Source organism: Hipposideros armiger, unplaced genomic scaffold (genome assembly GCF_001890085.2).
Source record: "Hipposideros armiger isolate ML-2016 unplaced genomic scaffold, ASM189008v1 scaffold_284, whole genome shotgun sequence".
In the NCBI taxonomy this organism is placed as follows: Eukaryota; Metazoa; Chordata; class Mammalia; order Chiroptera; family Hipposideridae; genus Hipposideros; species Hipposideros armiger.
Window position 1 is genome coordinate 1,988,678 of NW_017731634.1, and position 21,333 is coordinate 2,010,010.

At 56.6% G+C, this 21,333-nt stretch overlaps 1 protein-coding gene across 1 annotated transcript in view; it reads left to right on the top strand.

The window, feature by feature from the left end:
• CUNH1orf159 (chromosome unknown C1orf159 homolog) overlaps positions 1–19,210 on the top strand; it is a 21,783-nt gene extending 2,573 nt beyond the window's left edge. Inside the window, exons 2-10 of the mRNA XM_019658592.1 lie at positions 9,890–9,971; positions 10,127–10,215; positions 11,803–11,878; positions 13,637–13,798; positions 14,072–14,137; positions 15,445–15,579; positions 16,741–16,766; positions 16,870–16,900; positions 18,193–19,210. Coding sequence (XP_019514137.1) covers positions 10,144–10,215; positions 11,803–11,878; positions 13,637–13,798; positions 14,072–14,137; positions 15,445–15,579; positions 16,741–16,766; positions 16,870–16,900; positions 18,193–18,290 — 666 coding nt within the window. The 5' untranslated portion in view covers positions 9,890–9,971; positions 10,127–10,143 and the 3' untranslated portion in view covers positions 18,291–19,210. The remainder of the gene's footprint in view (positions 1–9,889; positions 9,972–10,126; positions 10,216–11,802; positions 11,879–13,636; positions 13,799–14,071; positions 14,138–15,444; positions 15,580–16,740; positions 16,767–16,869; positions 16,901–18,192) is intronic.
• Positions 19,211–21,333: the final 2,123 nt, after the last annotated feature.

The window sequence follows — 21,333 nt, forward strand, 5'->3', positions numbered from 1 at the left end:
GGCCGGGTAGCCTCGGCTGCGGCGGCGGGGGTGGGGCGCGGAGGCTGAACAAAGGTCGGCGAGTACCCGGGCCCCCGGGGCCGACCGAACCTCCCCGGGCGTTGTGAGCGAAGGGAGCCCTTGTAACTGAACCTGGGACCCCCTCCGCGAGCCCCGAAGTCCTAGGAGGCCACGCACCCCCCCGGGCTTCAGGCAGGTGGGTGCCGACACCCCCCGGAACGTCGCCCAGGGCGAGACGGGGCCGCGCTGGACTGTCGCGGACCTGACGGGCTGTTTTCCTCGAGGCGCCCACGTTTCTCTTAGTCCGTTTATCGCCACGAAATAGTCACGGTTGAGTCGTAATGTAGGTTTTCACCCTAAAGTTGTGTGTCGTCACTGTAACAGTTTAATAAATGTTGTAGTTCGTGATTTGCGAGCAGGTGGTTTAGAAAAAAACTGTTTTGTGACTGAATTCTTCAGCGCCTGTCTGAGTAAAATCGAAGATATCAAACTTTGCCCCGTTTTTGTTGTGCGTCGCTCTTGGCGTCACGCCGGTAGCGGAGAAGGCAGACCGGGTCTTCCCGGCGGTTTGAACCGGGGCCGCCCGGGGAGGCGGCGCCGCGACGTGGAATCGCGCAGCGGGGTGGTTCCCGCTTCCCAGTCCGCGGCCGGGAGCCGCCGCTTCGTCGTCTGTGTTCAGCCGGGATCCTTAGTGGCCGCGTTGTGTTGAGAGGCTCAGAGCAGGAAGGCCGGTCGGGATGACTCCGAAAGCGGCGCTTCCCGGGCCGCCCCGCCCCCGCGTACTCCTGGCGAAGCGGAGCGAATGGACGCCCTGGTGGCGGTCACCTGCGGGGCTGGCCCCCAGCGGGACCCCTCGCGTTCCCTGGCCCTCCGAGGTGAGCTGCGATCCGCCTGAAGAAGGCCGTCCGGTCCCCGCAGCGCAGAGTTCCACGTCCCCAAGGCCGAGGAGGCCTGTGAGAGGGCCCCTAGCACGGGGACCCCAGCGGCAGGCGCCAGGCTGCGGCGTTTGCTTTACACCCGATCAGGTCGTCAGCGTTTACTGTCTCACTGCACAAGATGGGGTTTTGAGATTGAGAACCGGTTTTCATTGCTTCCCGAGAGCCGCTTTGCACGCCGGCTCCCTCTGCTACCCGATGACCGGCCGCACCAACGCTGGTGGGTGGGGGTCCAGCCGGCCCCCGTGTGTTGTCCTCAGTGGGAGAAACAGGTCGGCCCACCTGAAACGCGGACGCCGATGCGTCCTCCGGCCACAGCGGCTTGAGCACCTTGGTGCGCTGCGGCCCACCTCCTCCGGGAGCCACCCTGCGAGGCTTCCCGGAGAGCCCGTGACATGGTTGTCCTGCCAGCACCCTGATGACCGACCAAAAGTAATTCCACGCAGTTACCGTTATGTGTGACTTGTTTAGTGTCACAGTGAGCTGAGGCATCACGTCTTCATTGAAACCAGTTCTTCTAAGGCAGCGGTTCTCAACCTTTCACAGGGGTCGCCTAAGACCATTGGAAAACACATATTTTCAATGGTCTTAGGAACCGAGACACCGCTCCTCTATCCGTCTCCAGGCCCACATGCAGATACGCCCACATATGAGTACCCGGCTACCACTGTGAAAGGGGTGTTCGACCCCCAAAGGGGTCGCGCCCCACAGGTTGAGAACTGCTGTAAGGAAAAATAAGAGGTGTGTAAGAACTATATAGTATGATTTAAATTCTCATCGAATTTCTCATTACCTTGTAGAAATTGTTTACCCAATAATTTAGCTTTTCAGCTCCAATAAGGTTTTCTAAATAGAAAATGAGTTGCATTTATTCAGTTAGTTTTGAGGTATACTTCATCTACAGCAAAGTGCATAGGTCCCATGTGAGCACTTTTGACAAATGCATCCAGCTGTGTAACTTGCACACACATCAGATAGAACGCATTTCTGTCACCCCTGAAGGTCCCCTGGCGGTGTGGGCTGAAAGCTTGTGCACCCCCAGTCCATGGGTTGAAGCCCTGCGTCCCCCACCCCCAGGGAGGGTAGGTGGGGTGGGGCCTTTGGGAGGTGCTTAGGGTGACACCAGGGTGGGCCTCCATAATGGGGTCACTGCCCTGATACAGAGAGACCTCCCCTCTCCTGTCACATGCACCAAGGAAAGGCCCTGTGAGCACGCGGCTGGAAGGGGGCCTCTGCAAGGCAGGGCACCACATTGCCCATCGTGGACCTCCTTGCCTCTGATGTCCAGTCTGTGGCCATTCCTCCGGTTTGTCACAGCCGCCAGGCAAATGGAACCCTCATAAGCCTTTGCAGACCTGGCCCCCAGGAGCAAGCGCCCTGGTCTCTGCCAGACCTCGTTTTAATGGAGCTAAACTGTGCCTGCTGTTCACGTCCAGCTTGGGTTGCTGAGGCGCCTCTGTCTTGCTGTGTCACCACTGCTCCTGGGGAGGTGCCACTTGTACTGTGTCCTCTGATGGCACGTGGGTGGGTTCCTCGAGTTTGGCTCGTGTGACACTGTTGCACATGTCTGTGACATGTCAGCCTTTCTCTTGGGCGGACACCCAGGAGTGAACTGTCGGGCCACTGCTGTAGTCCTCTCTGCGGATAGCAAGGGGACGTGTGTGTGTGTGTGTGTGTGTGTGTGTGTGTGTGTGTGTTCAGTTGTGAGTCTGTAACCTTCCCACCCCCATGGGAACCTGGCTCCCAGCACCTGCTGTCCTTTTTCTTACTGGTCCCACCCATGTACATGCAGAGCAGGTCCAGAATCTTTCACCAGTATCCAGCCCCACGAGGAGTAGACTTACCAGCCAGAGCACACTGTGTATGCACTTACCTGTGTCTCCCGGCTTCCTGTTTCGGTCCAGACTCCGTTTTCCCGAGCCCTGCGGCCAGCGCCTTGTCCCCATCTCCTTCAGTGTGTGGATGTCACACATCTGTGACACGGTTAGTCAGTGGTCAGTCTGCATTCCGTCCTGAGACCCCTGACATTCTGGTTGGCGTTAATTTGTTTTTCGTACATGCAAGTTGACTGTCTGTGATACATAGTTTTGTGGGTTTCAACAAACGCAGAGAGCCTTGTATCCACCATAATGGTGTAGTCGTGAGCAGAAGTTTTTAATATTGATGGAAGTTCAATTTATTGGGTTTTTTTTTTTGGGGGGGGGGATCATGCATGCTTTCTGTGTCCTACCTAAAAGGCTTTCCCTAACCAAAAGTCACGAAGACACTCGCCTGTTTTCTTCTTCCAGAAGCTTTGAGATTCAGTTTTCCACTTAGCCCCATGACCCTTCTCTAATTGATTTTTCAGACGCTGTAAATCTAGGTTCAGCTTTTGTTCTATATGAGTAACCAGTTGTCCCAGCACCGTTTACTGAAAAAACTTCTTTCCTCATTGAATCACTTTGGCATGTTGTCAAAATCATTTGACTGTTTTAGTGAGGGTTTATTTCTGGATTCTCTGTTCTCTTATGTTGATCAGTTTATTCATTCACTGGTTCACACTGTCTCATGACATTATAATAAATCTTCAGCCAAAGTAATCTAAGTCTTCCATCTTTGTTCCTCTTTTTAAAAATTGCTTTGTCTATTCTGGGTTCTTTGCATTTTCATATAAATTTTAGAATCAGCTTGTTGATTCCTCAAAAATATGCCTACTATAATTTTCATTGGGATTGTAGTAAATATTAGATCATTTTGAGAAGAACCTTAATAAAATTGAGCTCTCTAATCCATGGACATGGATTAATGGATCTGCTCATTTTATTTATATACATATGTTGTACCATATGCCATAGTTTTTCCATTATTTAGATCTTGAATTTCTCTCACCAGTGTTTTATAGTTTTCAGTGTACAGGTCTCACACATTTTTTATGAAATTTATCCCCACAAACAAATTATGCTTTTGAATGCCATTGTAAGTGATATTTAAGTTTCATTTCCCAATTATTTGTTACTAGTATATAGAAATAACAATTGATTTTGTAGATTGACTTTATATTCTTGGAACATTGCTAAATTCACTTATAAATAAGAGTAGGTTTTTTTTTGTATATTTCTTAGGATTTCTCTTGTAAACAATCATTCCACCTCCACAGAGACAGTTTCACTTCTTCCTTTCTAATCTGTGGCTTTTGTTTTGTTTTCTGTCCTTGCCACACTGGCCAGAATCTACGTACAGTGTTGAACAGCAGTGATGAGCGTGCACATCCTCGACTTCCCGTCTTTAGGGGGAAATGGTCAGCATTTCACAGTTACAACATGATGTTAGCTGTCGGTTTTTTAATAGATGTCTTTTACTCAAGTTGTGGGAGTTTCTTCTATTTTTAGTTTGCCGAGAGTTTTTATCATGAATGGGCCTGACATTTTGTCAACTGCTTGTTTTGCATCCATTGAAATACTCATATGATTTTTTTCTTCTCCTTTAATCTGTTAAAATGGTGGATTACAGTGGCTGCTCTTCATTATGTTAAGCCAGTCTTGTGTTACTGGAAGATGCTCTTTTGGTCATGCCCTGTCACCTTTTTCTATTTACTGTGTGCAGTTCACTAAGAGTTTATGAAGACTTTTGGGTCTGTGTTCGTGAGGGATCTTAGTCTGTATTTTCCCTTGTAACCTCCTTGTCTGTCTGCATTTCTGTTGGGGTTTTCCTGTTCTTATAGATGAGTTGGGCCATGTCCTGTCCTCTATTTTCTGAAAGACTTTGTGTAGTATGGCTATTCCTTCTTCCTGAAACATTTGATAGACTTCACCAATGAAGCTGTCTGGGTTTGTTGTTTTCTTGGTGGGAAGTTTTAAAATTATGAATTTGATTTCTTTAATGGATGTGAGGCAATTCAGATTTTCTGCTTCACTTTGTGTCATCTTTGATAATTTGTATCTTTAAATAAACTTGGCCATCTCATCTACGTTGTTGCACTTATTGGCATGAAGTTGTTTATAATATTGACCAAGCATCCCGCCATATTTGTAGGATCTATGGTGACATCTCCTCTTTCATTTCTGATATAGGTCATTTGTGTTGACTTCTTTTTTTTTAAAGATTTTTTTTTCTTTATTGGGGAATTGGGGGTCTGGGAACAGTGCTGGGGAATTGGGCGAAGGGAACAGACAAGTTGCTGTCCTTTTGTTCTTCAGTCTAGTTGTGGAGGACGTTGCTTCACTGGCCCAAGTTGGCACCATCATTGCGCTCTTCCCGGGTGAGGCAGGTCAGTCCCCGGCTTCTGGACGGTTGCTCACTGCGGCTGCTGGCCGCTCACGCTGACTGCTGGCTACATACGGTAGCCCAGGGCAACCCACTGCAGCAGGGGTTGCAGCCTATGCCGTCGCTGGCGACTCACAGCAGCCCAGCTCCAGGTTGAGCTGTTGTTCAGCATCTTAGCTGTAGAGGGCAGTGTCACTGGCCCTCATATGTGGGATCTGAACCGGGACCCTCTGGCATCCCAAGCCAGTTCTTAACCATCGCGCCACTCGGCCGGCCCTGTGTTGACTTCTTAATTGATTATTCTTGCTAGACATTTATCAGTTTTAGATATCTTTTCAAAGATCCAACTTTTGACTTTGCTTATTTTCTCTAACTTTTGTCCATTTTCTACTTCATTTCCTCTCTTATTTGTACTATTTCCTCTCATCTTCCAAATTTGGCTTTAATTTGCTCTTCTTTTTCTGCCATCTTAAGATGGAAGGTGCACAGTGCAGTCGTGGAGCAGCTATACAATTACATTCAGAGTTGTAACTCATCGACCGAGAGATAAGTTGCAAGGGAACTTTAAAAATATTCAAAATAAAAGAAGGCAGGAAAGAGAGAACAGATGAACAAAACCCCAGGGAAACAAGCAGAAAACGAATAATAAAGTGGTAGCTATAAGTCCAACCATAGTGTCATTACACATTTGCCAAAGCCCATGGAATGTACAACATCGAGCGACCCTGATGTAAATATGGACTGAGGATGACAGCGATGTGTCTGTGTGGGCTCATCGATGTAACAGACATGCCATTCTAGGGCAGGCTCTGCTTGTGTGGGGGTGAGGTGTGGATGGGAACTCTCTTACTTCCTGCTCAGAGGGAAAAGTAGAAAATAAAAAAATGGTAGACCTAAGTCTAACCATAGTGGTAATTACATTAAATGTCAGTGGACTAAACCCTTTAATTAGAATGCATCCATTTTTAATTCTGTGGTTCTTGTTGTTTTTTTGTCCTAAGAAAGCTCTGCCTTGGCCTCATGGTGATAACAATTTCCTGTGTTTGCTTCTAGAAGTTCTATGGTTTTGGCTTTTACATTTTGAGTTGTTAAAAAACACTTTCCTTTTCCCATTGAATTATCTTGGCATCTTTATTGAAAATCAGATGAGCACATATGTGTGGGTCTGTTTCTGAAGTTTCTGTTCTGCTCCATTCATTTCATGTCCTTCCTTCATCAGTACCACACTGTCTTGATTACTGAAGCTTTATAGAAAGTTTGAATTCATGTAGTATAAGCCCTGCTTTCTTAGGACACAAAAAGCAAGAACCATAAAAGAAAAAAACTGGATGCATTCCATTTTACCATAATGAGAACATTTACTCTTCTAGAGATTCCCATAAGAAAATGAAAAGGGAAGCCACAGAATGGGAGAAAATCCTTGTAATACACGCATCTAACAAAGAATGTATACAGAGCGCAACCACAGAAAGACAACCCAGTTAAACAAAATAGACAAGGGATGGGCACAGACCCCTCACAAGAGTACGTGAGAAGATATAGACAAGACCAATGAACATGAAAGGTGCTGACCATCATCAATTAAGAGGGAGACGCAAGTTTACACAGCAAGGAGGGTGCCACTGTACACCCACTGATACGCTGCCAAGTGCTGGCACACATGTGACACAAATGACCCCTTATATACTGCTGGTGGGGACACACACGGTGTCAGCATGGTGGCAAACAGACCAGCAGATTCTCACAAGGTTAAATGTGCACTTACAAGGTCAGACAATTAAGTTTGCGAACTCATCCTAGAAAAAGTGCTATGTACCTCACTGCTGAATATCACTACAGTCACCTTCGAAGTACTCCCCTTGGGAAGCTATGCACTGCTGCCAGCTCCTAGTCCACCCTTCAAAGCAATTTAGGAACTTTCTGGAATGGCCATCAGAGCTATCATCGTATTACCCTTGATGTCCTGAATGTCATCAAAATGTCTTCCTTTCAATATTTCCTTTATCTTCAGGTAAAGAAAGAGGTCATTGGAGGCCAGCTCAGGTGAGTAGGGAGGGTGTTCCAATATGGTTATTTGTTTACTAGCTAAAAACTCCCTCACAGACAGTGCCGTGTGAGCTGGTGCATTGTCGTGATGCAAGAGCCATGAATTGTTGGCCAAAAGTTCAGGCCGTCTAACTTTTTCACGCAGCCTTTTCAGCACTTCCAAATAGTAAACTTGGTTAACAACTTGGTACAAATTCATAATGAATAATCCCTCTGATATCAAAAAAGTTTAACAACATCGTTGTAACAAGTTGGCAAACTTAATTGTAAGATCTTGTACTTACCTTGACCTGGTCATTCCAGCCTAGGTATTTACCAGGAGAAATGAAAACACATATCCATACAAAGATGTGGAGGAGAACGTCCATAGCAGCCTAGTCATGGTCACCAAAATCGGGAAGCAGCCCAGCTGCCTGTCAGCAGGTGCATGGGTGAAGGGCAGGCTGCATGTCCTCACGATGGAGTACCGTTTGGCCATGAAATGGAACGACGCAGAGACGAATCTAGGAGCATTGTGCGGCAGGAAGGAGCAGAGGCAGCACGTGCTGTGTCCCTCTGACGGAACTCTAGAAAATGCCAGCTCCTGCAGCAATGGGTCAGCCCTGTGGCCCCCTGACCGGGGGTAGAGAGAGGGGCTGCAGGGGGCGCAGGAGCCTTCTGCGGCCGTGCGGGTGGTGGAGGTGGTGGAGGTGGTACAAGCGCAATGTGGACGGCAGAGGCAGCTCCAGCGGTGGGAGTGGTGCAGACGGTGGAGGCTCCCAACTCCCCGGGATGTGCGCTTTGAACAGGTGTAGTTCATTGTGTGTCAATTACACCTCCCTAAGGCTGACCAACAGCAGATGAAAGTGGATCAGAATCTTGGACTTTGATTCCTGAATTGAAATGGTGTTTGGTGACTTAGTGTGACCCTGGGGGTGCCTCTTACCAGACAGTGAGCAGAAGCAACTGTGACTTCTGGACTTTTCCATGAGGCAGGGAAAGGTGGTCTTGCTGAACAACAGTTAAGTGGACCAGAAGCAAAGGTGGCATTGGGTCACGTCCCGTAGGCAAGGCGTCAGCACTGTGACATCGATAGCTGCTATCTATCTAAAGGGACTTCACATCATAGAAAGGCGGTGGTGCCTCTGGCAAAAGCATGCGTTTTTAATGAGATGGCATGAGTTAGGGTGGGAAGGGGCGCCTAACGGCTGGCGCCTCCTCATCATAGGCTCCCCTCGACTGAGCCTAGCCTAGTGAAAGCAGATTACAGGACAGACGCCCAGCGCCCTTGTCCCGATAGCACTGGCTCAGGAGTGTCACCCGACTTCACCGTCTCCCTGCTGGAGGAGGTTGGCTGGGCAGTGGCGCTCTTCCCTAGGCCCTTCCAGGCTGGAACTCTTGTTCTCTGGCCTTTTGAGGGGGCCATGCCTCACCCCCACCTCAGAGGGGAGCAGGGGCAGTTCCTCTCCAGGAACCTGAAACCTCTGCGTGGTCTCGACTCTGCAGCTGTTTTTGTCAAGTGAAAGGTCTTTTGAGGGCCAGCCGAGTGGCACATTGGTTAGGAGTTGGCTTGGGACGCCAGCCCCGGTTCGGATCCCACATGAGGGCCAGTGATGCTGCGCCCTCTACAGCTAAGATGGTGAACAACAGCTGCCATGAGTCGCCGGCGACGGCGTAGGCTGCAGTGGGGCTGGTTGGCAGCAGGTGTGTGCTTTCGTGAGCTGCCGTTGAGCCACCGTAAGTGGCTGTCCAATGGCTGGCGAGCGACTGCCTCAGCCGGGAAAAGCGCAAGGATACCAACATGGGCCAGTGAAGCGACGTCCTCCACAACTAGACTGAAGAACAGAAGGACAGCAACTTGTCTGTTCCCCTTTCCCAATTCCCCAAAGCTGTTCCCTCCCCCAATTCCCCAATAAAATCTTTAAAAAAATAAAAAAACAACAACAAGGTCTTTTGACAGGCGACTGTTATATGTCAAAATATTTAGCTGTGTTTGGGAAAGATTGTAACTATGGTTACCCCTTGCAAGTTAATAGAAATCTGTTAAAACCGTGCCTAACGATTTACAGTGGGGCTGTGCACATTCCTGTGGTTGTATAACGGCTCAGGCACAGGAGCGCACGCAGTCACCTGCTTTGGTGCTGGGAACGTCTCTCACAGGCTGGTCTGTTGCCTGTCTGTGCTGCTCTCCACTTCTCAGAAGTTTTTCTGCTCTGCCATGACCCTCTTATACACTGATTTTTATCGCCCTAAATGGGTATCTTTCATGCACTCTTGTGACGAAAGTGGGGTGAGCAGCAGAAACCCTGCCTGGCCTGTGTCTGCCCCAGAGGCACCCTCACCACCTCTCAGGGTGAAGATGCCTGAGAGATACGAGTTAGGGTTTTGCTAAGACAGAATGAGGAGACAGGCGGCCAAGCCCATCAAACTCATGTGTAGGAATGGCTCATCCAGACCTGAGTTCGGTCCTTCCTTAAGGAAGCGGTGCGTGGCTGAAGCTGTTGGAGGAAGGACTGAGTCCGGCTGGAGCCCAGATACAGATGGCCGACCATGGCCGTCCGGTCCTCTGCCATGGCAGCTTCCTATGGGAAGTCCGGTCAGACCCAGAGCACCAGAGGCCGGGGCCCTCACCTGGTTTGGCTGTGCAGTGACCAGCCGCTGGCCTCATCTGGCACCTTGGTTTGCAGGCCTCTGACCGGTGGGACGCAGGCCGTGCGACTCTTGGCCACTGATCGCTGGATGTCTGCAGCCCGTGTCCTGGAGGGCCAGGTCAGGGCGCCCAGCCTGGAGCCGGCAGGGCCATGGAGGTGGGGCGGTGGGGGGGAGGGGGGCTGGGCCGAGACGGTGGGGCTGGCAAGGCCGGGGCCCTGGAGACGGGTCCGGTGAGGCGCCCCGACACCTCACAGTGCCCCTCTCTGTTGCAGACCCTGCACTCCGGAACATGACACTCCAGGGAGCTGTCCTCCTGGCCGGCCTTCTGGTGGAAGTTGCCGGCAAATCCTCAGAAAGTGCGGTAGGTGCCAGGAAGTAAAGTCTGAGCCCTTGTTCCAGCCCTGCACAGAGGTGGGGCCTTCACCCAGCGGGTCTCACCCTCCACCTTCAGAGGTCACCCCTGCCTGGCCCCAGAGACACTGACTGAGCCCACGGTTAGGGTCAGAGGGACCTGTGCCTCTCAGAGGGCAGCAAACTCGAGGCCCCGCCACTGACTCTTGCTGTTCTGCCTGCTAGAACCTTCAGTCTTTGCCAAACTGGACCTGTCGTATAGCTGAAATAGGGTCTCTACAGAACCGCCCCCAGTGGTACTGACCAGAGCCCAGAGCTGCCTGCCCAGCTGCTGGGGTGGACAGATCATGCACTGCAGGCGAGCAGCGGTATCAGGCAGGGTCCCCACAGGCCGCCGGTGGCAGGGGTCCTGGCTCTCCCAAGCCTGTGACATGGATGGGCTGAGCTGTGGTTTCTGGAGGGACCTTCACATCGTCCAAGCCAGGCGGGGCCGTCCCACCTCTCTGCCTCCACCGGGATTGGGAAGGACAGGATGGCTTGGCCTCCACTGTGAGCTGGCCCTTGGCCCCTCCCGTGGTGGTGTGGGTGTTCCTGCCATTCCTCCGTCACCCCTTAGGTGTCCCCCACTGTTCCCTGTGTTCCGGTCACAAGGAACAGAAGCTCAGCCGTGACAAACACATGGAGCCAAGATCCCCTGGGAACCCCCCTCAGCCCATCCAGCTGTCTGTCCAGCCCCATGAATGCTAGCACTGGGCACCCCCACTGCTGCTCATCCCCAGTGATGCTGCCCCAGGCCAGGCAGCGCCTCTGTGGGGACCAGGCTGCACAGCCCCAAGGGAAGGGTGTCGTTGTGGAGTGGTCTGCCTGTGCTGGCGGATGTAGGGCAGACACACCCGCGCTGGCCGCCTAGCTCTCACCAGGGAGGCCACGGGGCCTGGGTTTATCTTCACATTTTATCGTAGTTGAGACAAATGTCTTTCCTTTTCTCATGAAGGCACTGCAGTGGGGCTTAACAGCTTTGATTTTTTAATTTACAAAGCCACCATCTGTCACGTGGCAACAAATAATTTCATGGATTGAAATGCCCCCCCCATAGCCTGCCTGCGGCCCACAAGGCAAGTGGCCGTACCCACGTGGAGAAATGCCCATAGCCCCACCTCCTCCAGGCAGGCCTGGAGTGGTCAGCCAGGCAGGCAGTGGAGGAGATGTTCACGTAAACCACAGAGCGCCCGCAGACCGGGACGGGTCCCCAGGACAACTCCCTGCCCTACCAGGCTGTCCCCAACGGGCCCCCAAGGGGTTCCCCTTCCTGTACTTTGGGAGTCCGGGTGCTGGGGAATATGGTGGTTTATTCAGTCACCAGCGCTCGCTGGGGACACCAAGTTCTGTCCCAGGGAGCGTCCATACTGTGGGGCCCTGAGTCCTTTCCTCGTCCCAGTAAGCAGGGGACAGTCACCTAACACTGACCCTAGAAGAGGCCAGAACTCTACGCTCTCACGGTGCCTCCTCTGTGGACGCCACCCTCGGCCTGGCCTGTCCATCCTGCATTAGCCACCTGGCTGCGGGGTCTGGAAACTGACTGCCGTCTTCTCTCTAGGGCCAACTGTCCGAGTGCTGTGTGGACATGGTGGACATCAACACCACCTGCCCAGGCACAAGCCTGTGTGGCCCAGGTAAGTACTTTGGTGTGAGTGGACCTAGGCTGTCTTCTCGCTGCCCGTTCCCGTGGGGAGGGGAGGCACGCAGACCTCGCTGGAAGGATGCTGGAGGGCGACTAGAGGAGCGGGCGGAGCAGCCCGCCGAGCCTGCCTCCCAGCCTGGCCGCCCTTTCTGGGTGCTTGGGGCAGAACGTGGTGAGGAGACTGTGGCTCTGAGTAGCAGGAGGTGCAAGGAGGCAAGACGTTAGCTGTCCGCCCCAGGGAGCCCCAGCGGGGCCCGAGAACGGGGCTGACGTGAGACGTGAGCGGGAGAAGCCCGCAGGCCTGTGCAGGAGCCCTTGACACGGAGCCTCGTAAGGAAATGGAGACCCGAGCGGCAGGACCTACCCGCTCCTGACCTGAGGGCTGAGGGTGCCCGGCGCTGTTGACACGGTCTGTGCACAGCACCCTGGTCTCTCTCCCGCCTTGGCTGTGACTGTCCCTCTCCTCCTGGGACAGGGAGCGTGTTCCCCGCGGGGTTTTGTCTCCTGCCTTTCAGGAAGAAATAAAAGAGGTCAGAGTGCCCTTCCTGGACCTGCTGTGTTTTCACATGTCTTTAGTGAAAATCACCTTTATGTCAAATAGGCGCATTTGGGGGCAACGTGTTCTAGTTCCCTTCAGCCCCCCGTTTGAAACTTTACCTTCAGAGAGTCTCACATACTAAAAGCCAAGTTGGAGGCTGTAGTGGAACAAGTGGAAAGGGCCTGGCCTGAGTGCTCTGTCCTACGGGCACCGAGCCTGCCTGTTGGTGCCATTGGACGGTGGCATCTGGTGTCGGAAGAGAGGTATTTCTGTGGCGACAAAAGAAAAACAAAGTTAATGGTTGAAGCAAATTATAAACCCAATTTTTGGAGCGTGGAGAGCAGTCAGCTAAGAAAACTTCTGGATATTGGACTGAAGGCACCTTTGGCTGGAGTGAGGTCCGCAGCAGCTACCTGGGATGCATTTCCTGGTCTGCAGCTTGACTGTCTGTGCTGACAGCACTGGGGGTTCTCGTGGGCTTTTCAGTGGCTCTCATGGCAGCAGGCACACAAGTTGTCCCTGTCTGACCTGTCGAGGCGATTTCTCTGAAGTTCATGTCCAGTCATCCAGCCGCAGTTTGCAGGGCTGGGGTGCAGTGTTAGCTCTCGGTGGTTACAGATCAGAGCATGGGAGGAAGTTGGGACCTGAGCTTGGACGTCGTAGCCTGAGGTTGGGGTGGGCTGGAAGCACTTGACGCCGTGCCGTCCACCGGCAGGACTGGGTTGTAAGTTCCCCTGAAGCCTGAGCTTCCTCTGCAGTCACCCCTTCTTCCGAAGGTAAGTACAGAGAGACCGACGTGCCTTAGAAACAAGCCTCACGCACTGATTTACGGAGGAACAGCAAGATTTGGGAATGACTGCGTGACCCCTTTCAGTCTGGCTGGAGCTTTTCATAGGAATCTCAGAGTGGACTTCAAAAAGCTTCTCAAACCCATGTGGCTGCGGGTCCTGCTCGCAGCCCGCACCTGCCCAGCACACGCAGCCCGCCTGGGTGCCTCCTGGGAGGGTGGCTGTGTTGGCGCCAGGCCCGGTCCCAGGACTCCCAGAGCCGACCCTGGGCAGACACCAGTGCCTCCCCCACGGCCCCCCAAAGATGCTCCCCACCTGAGAAGAGAAACCCTGCTTTCATGAGGAACCAACTTCCAGAAGGCAGCAGGCTGGCGTGGGTTTGTGCTGAGCCACGTGGCAAGCTTGTCGCTGCCCTTCCACACAGGCTGCTACAGACGCTGGAATGAGGACGGGAGTGTCAGCTGCGTGCGCTGCAGGAACGGGACCTACAGCAGCTCCGAGTGCAAAAGTCATCTGTCATCACCCCCTCACCCCACTGGGCCCGTTCCTCACCGAGGGGCCACATCTCCGAGTTCTGCAGGACCAGGTGGGGGTCGCCTTTCTTGTCCCCAGAGCATCGGGCGCCCCCCCCCCCCAGAACCCTTGTGTCCCTGACTGTTGTCTGTTCAGGACAGCTATGGGGTGACAGCCACTCCATCTCTACTGTCACCCCTGTTCTGGGTTCTGGCCTGTGACTCCGCTTGGGGCTGCATCTCCAGCTCCCTGGGGGTCCTTGTGGGATCCCCGTTCACAGTGCAGGACCTTCCCATGGTCTGGGTGGCTCACGGAGCCTGCAGTACTGACAGTTCTGCTCCTACAGTCACTGGCCGAGGCGCACAGTTCCCCGTCAACAGGAGCACAGGGACACCTGGGCGGCCACACTTTGGTAAGTCTAGCTCAACAGCCCAGAGCAGGGCCATGTCCATGGTCAGGTACACTCCACCCCAGCCGTGAGCCCTGGTCACGGAGCAGGGCTAGTGGCGAGTCCGGCAGCCCTGGGGCTCGGGTCAGCTGGCATGGGCCAGAGGCCTTTGCCCCAGCCTCCGTGTGCCTCTGAACGGGTCTCAGTGGGGCCCTTACAGCCACTCACCACACCGTTTGCCTCCTTCCCAGCCCCCAAGCCCCTTGGTCCGCTTTGGTCCGCTCAGGACATGTGGTTCTGCAGAGATCAGAGGACAGCCTGAGGCCCCTGCCCCATCCCTGGGGCTCTTCCAGGGTGTAGGGCTCAGAGGAGACTGCAAATGCTGCGTGCCAGACACAGGGCCGCCATGCCTCCTGGTCCCCAGGGGCAGACTCAGGTCGCACTGCCTGGGCACCTCATCCCCAGCCTTCTGCTCTCTGCTGGGCGTCCCATCCTACCTGAGATGCCCGCCCAGCTGTGGGGCATGGTGCCCATGCTGCAGAGGGACCACTGCAGTCAGAGTGGGACCTGCCCTCTGCTGAGACAACTGGGTTGTGATGGGGGTCGTGTCCCCCCAGACCCTGGTCCTTTAGCACAGGACATGTTAAACCTGGATCGAGGGCTCAAGTTTCCCAGGAGTCTCAGGACCTGAGGCAGACGGCACCACACTGACCTGCAGCGGGGTCAGGGCGGGGGCGGCTCAGACAGCCCCGCCCTCTGACCAGGCTGGGCCCGGCATCAGGGCTGGCCCAGGAGGAAAGCCCGAGAGTCTGGCTGCCTGGCTGCTGAAGTGTTTCCATCGCAGCACATCGGGGACAGGACACGCCTCAGCTGGAGCACACCCCTCCTCTTAGCCATGTGCCGGTGTCTCGGTCAGAAAGTCGCCTCCCCACAGCTGTCGAGAGCCCTGCTCACAGCCCTATCCAGACCCCGTAAAGGTGGCTGGTGCCGTGCACTGGGAAGGCCCCTCTGGGTGACAGCAGACAAGCTCCCAAGAGGCAAGGGTGTGGGGAAGCCCTGCCTCTGGGGTGACCCTGCATTCTGGGGCCTGGGGCCCCATCTGTGCTGAGTCTTGAGGGAGCAGGGGAGCCAGGGCTGCTGCTCTCAGGCCGGAGTCCTTAACCCGCCCCACATCCCACCTCCCCGAGAAGCCTGAGGCCTGGAGTGATCCAGTCACGTTTCCAGGCCACACCGCCCGCCCAGCGTGGCTGGGCCTGTGGGGGACCCAGGTGTGCTCAGGGACGGGCCTCCACGGCCGCCAGGCCCAGCCACAGAGCTGCCCTTACTTGCAGGGGGCCCTGGAGTGGCAGCCTCCCTCTTCGTGGGAACGTTCCTGGTCAGCTCGGGCCTCATCCTCACTGTCGCCATGTTCTTCTACCTCAAGCGTGCCAGCAAATTGCCCCAGCTCTGCTACGGAACAAACAAAGGTACCTCTTCATGCTGCCGGGGGACAGACGTGGCTGTGCTGGGGGGCCGAGATGCAGGGTGTCCAGCACGAAGCCGCCTTGAGAACACACCAAAGGGGACTGGGTTGTCACATGTTCTTGCGTCTGAGACTAAGAGCGGCAGTCACGTCCCAGGAGTGGTCCCAGAGGGTCTCTAAGGGCACTGGTGTGACTCCACGCCCTGGGCCATCACGGCGGGGTTGGCGATGGGAGCAGGTCTTGGGGCTACTGGCCCGCAGCTCTCCCTCCAGCCATGTCCTCTCCCTGCCCAGGCTGGTGCAAGGACAGGGGGCTGCACACCACCCAGCTTACCCTGGGCCAGGACACTGGCCCTGCCTTCTTCCTGAAGAGATGGGCACGCCTGCTGTGCCCCTCAGGTGTGCCAGGCAGGTGGTCTGGCCAACGAATATGACTCCTCAGTGGACAGTGCCAGTGGGGGATTAGCCAGAGCCCTGCCCGCCACCCTCAGCCACTGCTGGGCACCTCAGAGCTGCTGTAGCCCTCTGGTCTTGAGAGTCGGCTGGCCCCGTGCTGCCCACCACGACAGGGCCTTCGGGGTCAGCTGTGCAGTGGTGGGCATGGGGTCCTGGTGTGTGTGTGGTGTGGGGCCCAGTCAGTGTCTCAGCAGAGCTGGGCTTGGTCAGCCTGGGTAGCCATGGCCCAGGGACATGTCAGGGCAGCGGGGGCATGGCCACACATCCCCAGTGGAGGCGGGGTGGTCCCCTGAGGCTCCTGGGAATTCAGCAGGTAGAGCAGTTGGTTCGCGGAGCACTGGGGCCAAAAGAAATCCCGTCGGGACTGGCCTGCCTGCTCTGCCTGGAGTGGGAGGTAGGGCCTGGGGCCGGTGCCGCCGGGAAAGCAGCCAGGCCAGTGTCCAGCCTGAAGGCATTGCTGGGCGAACCTGTGGGGGTGGGACTGGGCTGGGCCTGGGGCCTGGGAAGAACCTCTGCGAGCCCCACAGACCCCACCTCAGGCTGAGAGACCCCCCCCCCGGACTGAGGGACCCCACCCTGGGCTAAGGGATCCTCAAGCTGAGGGACCCCCACCGACCCCGGGCTTAGGGATGCCCCCAGACTGAGGGACCCTGCTCCAGGGGGAGGTAGCTGCATGGCCTCCAGATGACCCCTGTGCTTGTCCCCACAGCCCCGGCCCTGCAGCCTGGTGAAGCCGTAAGTAACTTGGGCTGCCTGGCGTCCTCGTGTGGTGTGCCTGTGTCTGTGCCTCTGTGCGGTGGCACCCGCCGGTCTCACTGTGCCTTCTCTCCTTTTCAAGGCCGCCATGATTCCCCCACCACCGTCCTCAGGTACGTCGGCTCTTACAGTTCCTTGCCCCTAGGAGTCGCTTGTCTCTGGGCGAGAATTTCGAATGCCAGACCTGTCTGTGGAATCAGCTGCCCCCCAGGGGCTGCTGCAGGAGCGGCGGGGGCTCGATGGCCTCTGGCCCCACAGCTCCCACCCCTAGCTGCTCAGGATTCCAGCCACGTCCCCCTTAATTAGCCACGGCTTTCCGGCCTCCCTTCTGTTTCTGAGACGTTGAGTCTGTTGGAAGAGGACGAGAATTCCTGGCACAGGGCCCAGGGTCACCCCTGGCGCCGGCTTGGGGAGCAGGTCAGCTGGGCACCGGGAACTCCCGCGGCCCCTCCTTTAGTTTCGCTGGGTCAAGCGTGTCCTGCACCAGGTGGTTCCAGGTGGTGTGGGCCCAGCGACGCCGTGAGCAGAGCGGTCACACAGCTGCAGGCCACAGAGCCTTCACTGGGCTCTCCCCAGTCCGTGTTCTTGCACCTGTGCTGAGAGGTCTGGCGTGGGGACAGGGGAGGCCAGCGCTCTTGGGGACCAGAAGTTAGGTGGTCAGCTGGGTCTGCTCTGCTCCCTGAGACACCCGTGTGCTTTCTAAAGCAGCCTGTCTGCAGCATCTTGCATTTAACTTCCCTGCATGCATCCTGTAGGGCCACCAAGCAAACGCCCCAGCCTGGGTGGCTTGCAACAGCAGAAATGTGTGCTCACAGCTGAGGAGGCAGAGTCAGAAATGGAGGTGGGGTGGGGGTGCCCCCTCCGGGGGCCCTGGGGGAGGGTCCTTCCTGCCTGTCCAAGCCTTAAGGGCTCTGGGCGTCCCTGGGCTGGTGGCCACGTCCCTCCAGCTTCTGCCCCCTCTTCACGTGGCTTCCGCCCTGTGTCTGCTCTGTTCCTCTGCCTCCCTCTTATGAAGACACTGGTCACTGGACTTAGGGCCCCCAGATAACCCAGGAGGACCCCATCTCAAGATCCTTAACTTAGTCACATCTGCAAAGACCCTTTTCCCAAGTGAGGTCACATCTGCAGGTTCCGGGGCTTAGGGTGTGAGCACACGTTTTGGGGTCCCCATCCAGCTCTACAGTGCATCCATGACTTGTGGCTCTGTGTTCCGGGCATGCCAAGCCCTGCCCAGGTGCTTGGGGCACAGGGTCCATGCGCTTTATCATGCAGCCACTCACTCAGCGGCGGGAGCTCAGCAGGGTCTCCCCCAGCTGGCGACCCCACAGCCTGCTGCCCAGAGCTCTGGCAGGTCGGCCCGCCATCCCAGGCCGGCTCTGACCTGCCCGTCTCCGATCCGTTTCAGTGCGGAAGCCACGCTACGTCAGGCGCGAGAGGCCCTCAGACAGGGGCATGGGCCCCACGTCTGTCTCCTCGGTGGAAACCCGGGTCAGCAATGTCTGACCCTGAGGCCCCCCACTGCGCACACCGCCAGGGAGGGAGCCCAGCACAGAGTGCAGCTGCCCGGCTCAGCTCTCGTCCCAGTGACAGACGCCTGGGGACGCTGCCTGCCTGCCCTCCCACAGCTGCTGACCAGGAGCAGATGCCCCGAGTCGGCGGGGGCAAGGCTGTGAGGGTCTGGGCGCCCTGGAGGGATCGTGAACTCCCTGCAGTCAACCACCTGCAGTGCCCAGGGCCAGACAGCCCCCAGCACCCCTCCAAGAGGAGTGAAGCCTCGGGGTGTCCCACCTGGTGTCCAGACGGGTGGGGGACGGCCTGGGCACTGGCCCCTGAGGCTGAGGTGCCCACAGGGCTGTCCTGCTCTGGCTGGGACTCCCAAGCCATGACCACTCGTGTCCAGGGGCTGGTCTCCTACTGACTGCTGTCTGTTTGTAGTGGAAATGCATTTTATACAAGAGTCTCAGAGCCACCGCTGTCCTCGTCTGCTTCCCACACGTGGGCCCCGGCGCTGCGTGGCCTCGTCCACCCAGGGTCACGCTCACCTACGACGGCTGCCTGGTCGGTCTGGTCCTGCCTGACCAGCGGAGGGCCATGGGGTCAGCAGTCTGGTCTCAGCAGGTCCCTGTGGAGAAAGGAGCATACAAAGCCACCTCCTGTGCCCTGGACTCAGCGCTGGCTGTCCCCACACCCTTGACCATCATCCACTTTTTCTCCTTCAGTGTCTGGTCCGTGTCCAGGCGCCTGAGGTGGGGCCTGTGGTCGGCCTCCCGTGTCGTCCTGGGCGGCGAGGCCCGGCTCGGGTGCTGACAGTTTATAGATTCAAGCTTGTTCCTCGAGACCCGAACCAGTGTCTCAGCCGGCAGCGGAGAGCAGGGAGCCAGCTTGAAATCAGTGTCAAATAAACTGTTCAGGGCTTTCTCTTCCCCTCCTCACCTCTCCAAGTTTATCTGTTCCCAAGTGAGGGTGCTGCCCCACACTGGGGACGGGAGGACGGGGGTGGAGAAGTGGGGAGCCCTGAGCAAGGACCAGGACCTCCCCCCGACCCAAGAGCTGTGCTGGTTCCCGCACACAGCCTCCACCGTTCAGGATGTTATTCCTGGGAGAAGGGGGCTTGCCCCACGCTGCCTTACGCGAGGGTAACTCAGTGACCCCCAGCGCTGTCAGGATCTGAGATGGGAAAAAGTGTGGGTGTTTCTTAGGGGGACTTCTCTGTAAGACGACCAGGTCTAATGGGGAGCGTGGTGGTCACAGGTGACCACAGGCCCCCCCCCCGCACAGACAGGACACCCGTGAGGCAGGGCGGCCGCCGTGAGACCCAGCTCTGTCCCCAGGAGGAAGTCGGGCACAGTGCCAGCTAGTCAGGTCCTCCAAGACGAGGGCAGATGGCTCTTTGGAGGGGCTGGTGAGCATGGGGACATTTGCTGACCAGTGGTGGGATGGCCAAGCGGGGTCCAGGGCTTCCTACCTGAATGCCCAGGCCAGAGCCGGCCAGGACCAAGCTGTAGTAGGACAGCCCCACCCAGGGAGAGCAGGGGGCCTCTCCTGTTCCTGGCTATTTGACCATTGTCACCTTGATGGCGTGGCCCTAGACGCCTACTCACCTGCCCCTGGGAGGGCCCACTCTGAGGTGTACGGCCATCAGGGCACCTGTGGGAGCATCCGCTCTTCCCTGGGCCTGGGCTCCCGCCAGGCCATGAGGGGCAGGGGCCGTGTCCGCACACAGGGAACTGCAGGAAGGCTCCGAGGCATTGTCCTCTGCTCTGGGGACAGCCGCTCTGGCAATTGCCTGCCTCCACAGCCAACAGCCTCCCCAGGGCTCGGCCACGGCAGGGAGGGAGGCTGCTCCCAGGTCCGCCTGGCCAGACACTCAGTGACCTCCTGGTAGTCAACACAAGGTGGGGTCCCCAGTACAGGTTCTGACAGACATGGGGAGGAAGGGTGTTGGCAGCAGCACCGGGGCCCTGCCCACCTTCATGCCCCCACAGGCAGCCCCAGCTGGACTTTTCCACTTCAGCAAGGACAGAGCCTGGGGGCCTGGGCTGTGCCCCTGTGGGCTCTGCTGCTCTCTCCTGGGCCCCCTTTGCATGAGAAGGGGACCCAGACAGAGGTAGGGAGACCTGGGTCAGGGTCCCTACTGGCTTCAGGGACCACAGGGAAAAGAGAGGACGCCCACAGCCAGTGTGTGCATGGCCCCCGAAGTCAGGAGAGCCCTCCAGTCCCCCGGGTCCCTGAGGAGGGGAAGCAGACGAGGCTTGCGTCCTCTGCTCCCATGTTGGCACCCAGCCAGGTCTCTAACTGGGGGACAAGCAGGAAACGGCTATGTTCAACCAGGACAGCTAGTCGGGCCCTGGAGGCCCAGGCCAGGCGCCGATGGGGGCACGCCCCCAACTCCTTCCCACCTCAGTGCCACCCTGAAGCCCAGGGCCACTTTGGCCAGCTCCACATGGCTCCCCCAGGCCACCCTGCAGGTTCTGCCCGCCCCCCACAGCAGCGAGGACCTTTCATCCCAGCCTGCAGCCCCCACACTCAGAATGCTCTCCTCCTGACCTTCGAGGCCTGTGTGGCCTGGCCCCTCGGGCTCCCAGCCACGCTGGCCCCCCTCTACCCCAGGGCCCCCACAGTGGGGTGGGATTGCTGGGGTCACCAACCCCAACCTTGATGGGCATCCAGGCCAGAAAGCAGGTGGGTGGGGCACCCGAGTTGGGGGTGGGGCAGCTGGCGGGGCGGGGCGTTTGCAGTGGGGGCCTGCACAGCTCTCCCCCGTTTCTGTCCATCCTGAGCCCCTTGCCCAGCGCTTACCTAGACCCCAGGGCCTCACATAAGAGGCCAAAATGAGGTCAATTTGTAGTGTCATCAGGCCCAAGCAGGCAGGTGGGGCACCTGTACCCTCCTGACCCCCCACCATGGGGGGGGTCTTAAGGGGGCTGTGTTGCCCTACCACGTCCCAGGAGGGTGGGCAGTGGGCACAGCCCTGGGGGCACAGCTACAGCTCATCCATCCATCCATCCACCATCCATCCACCATCCATCCATCCATCCATCCATCC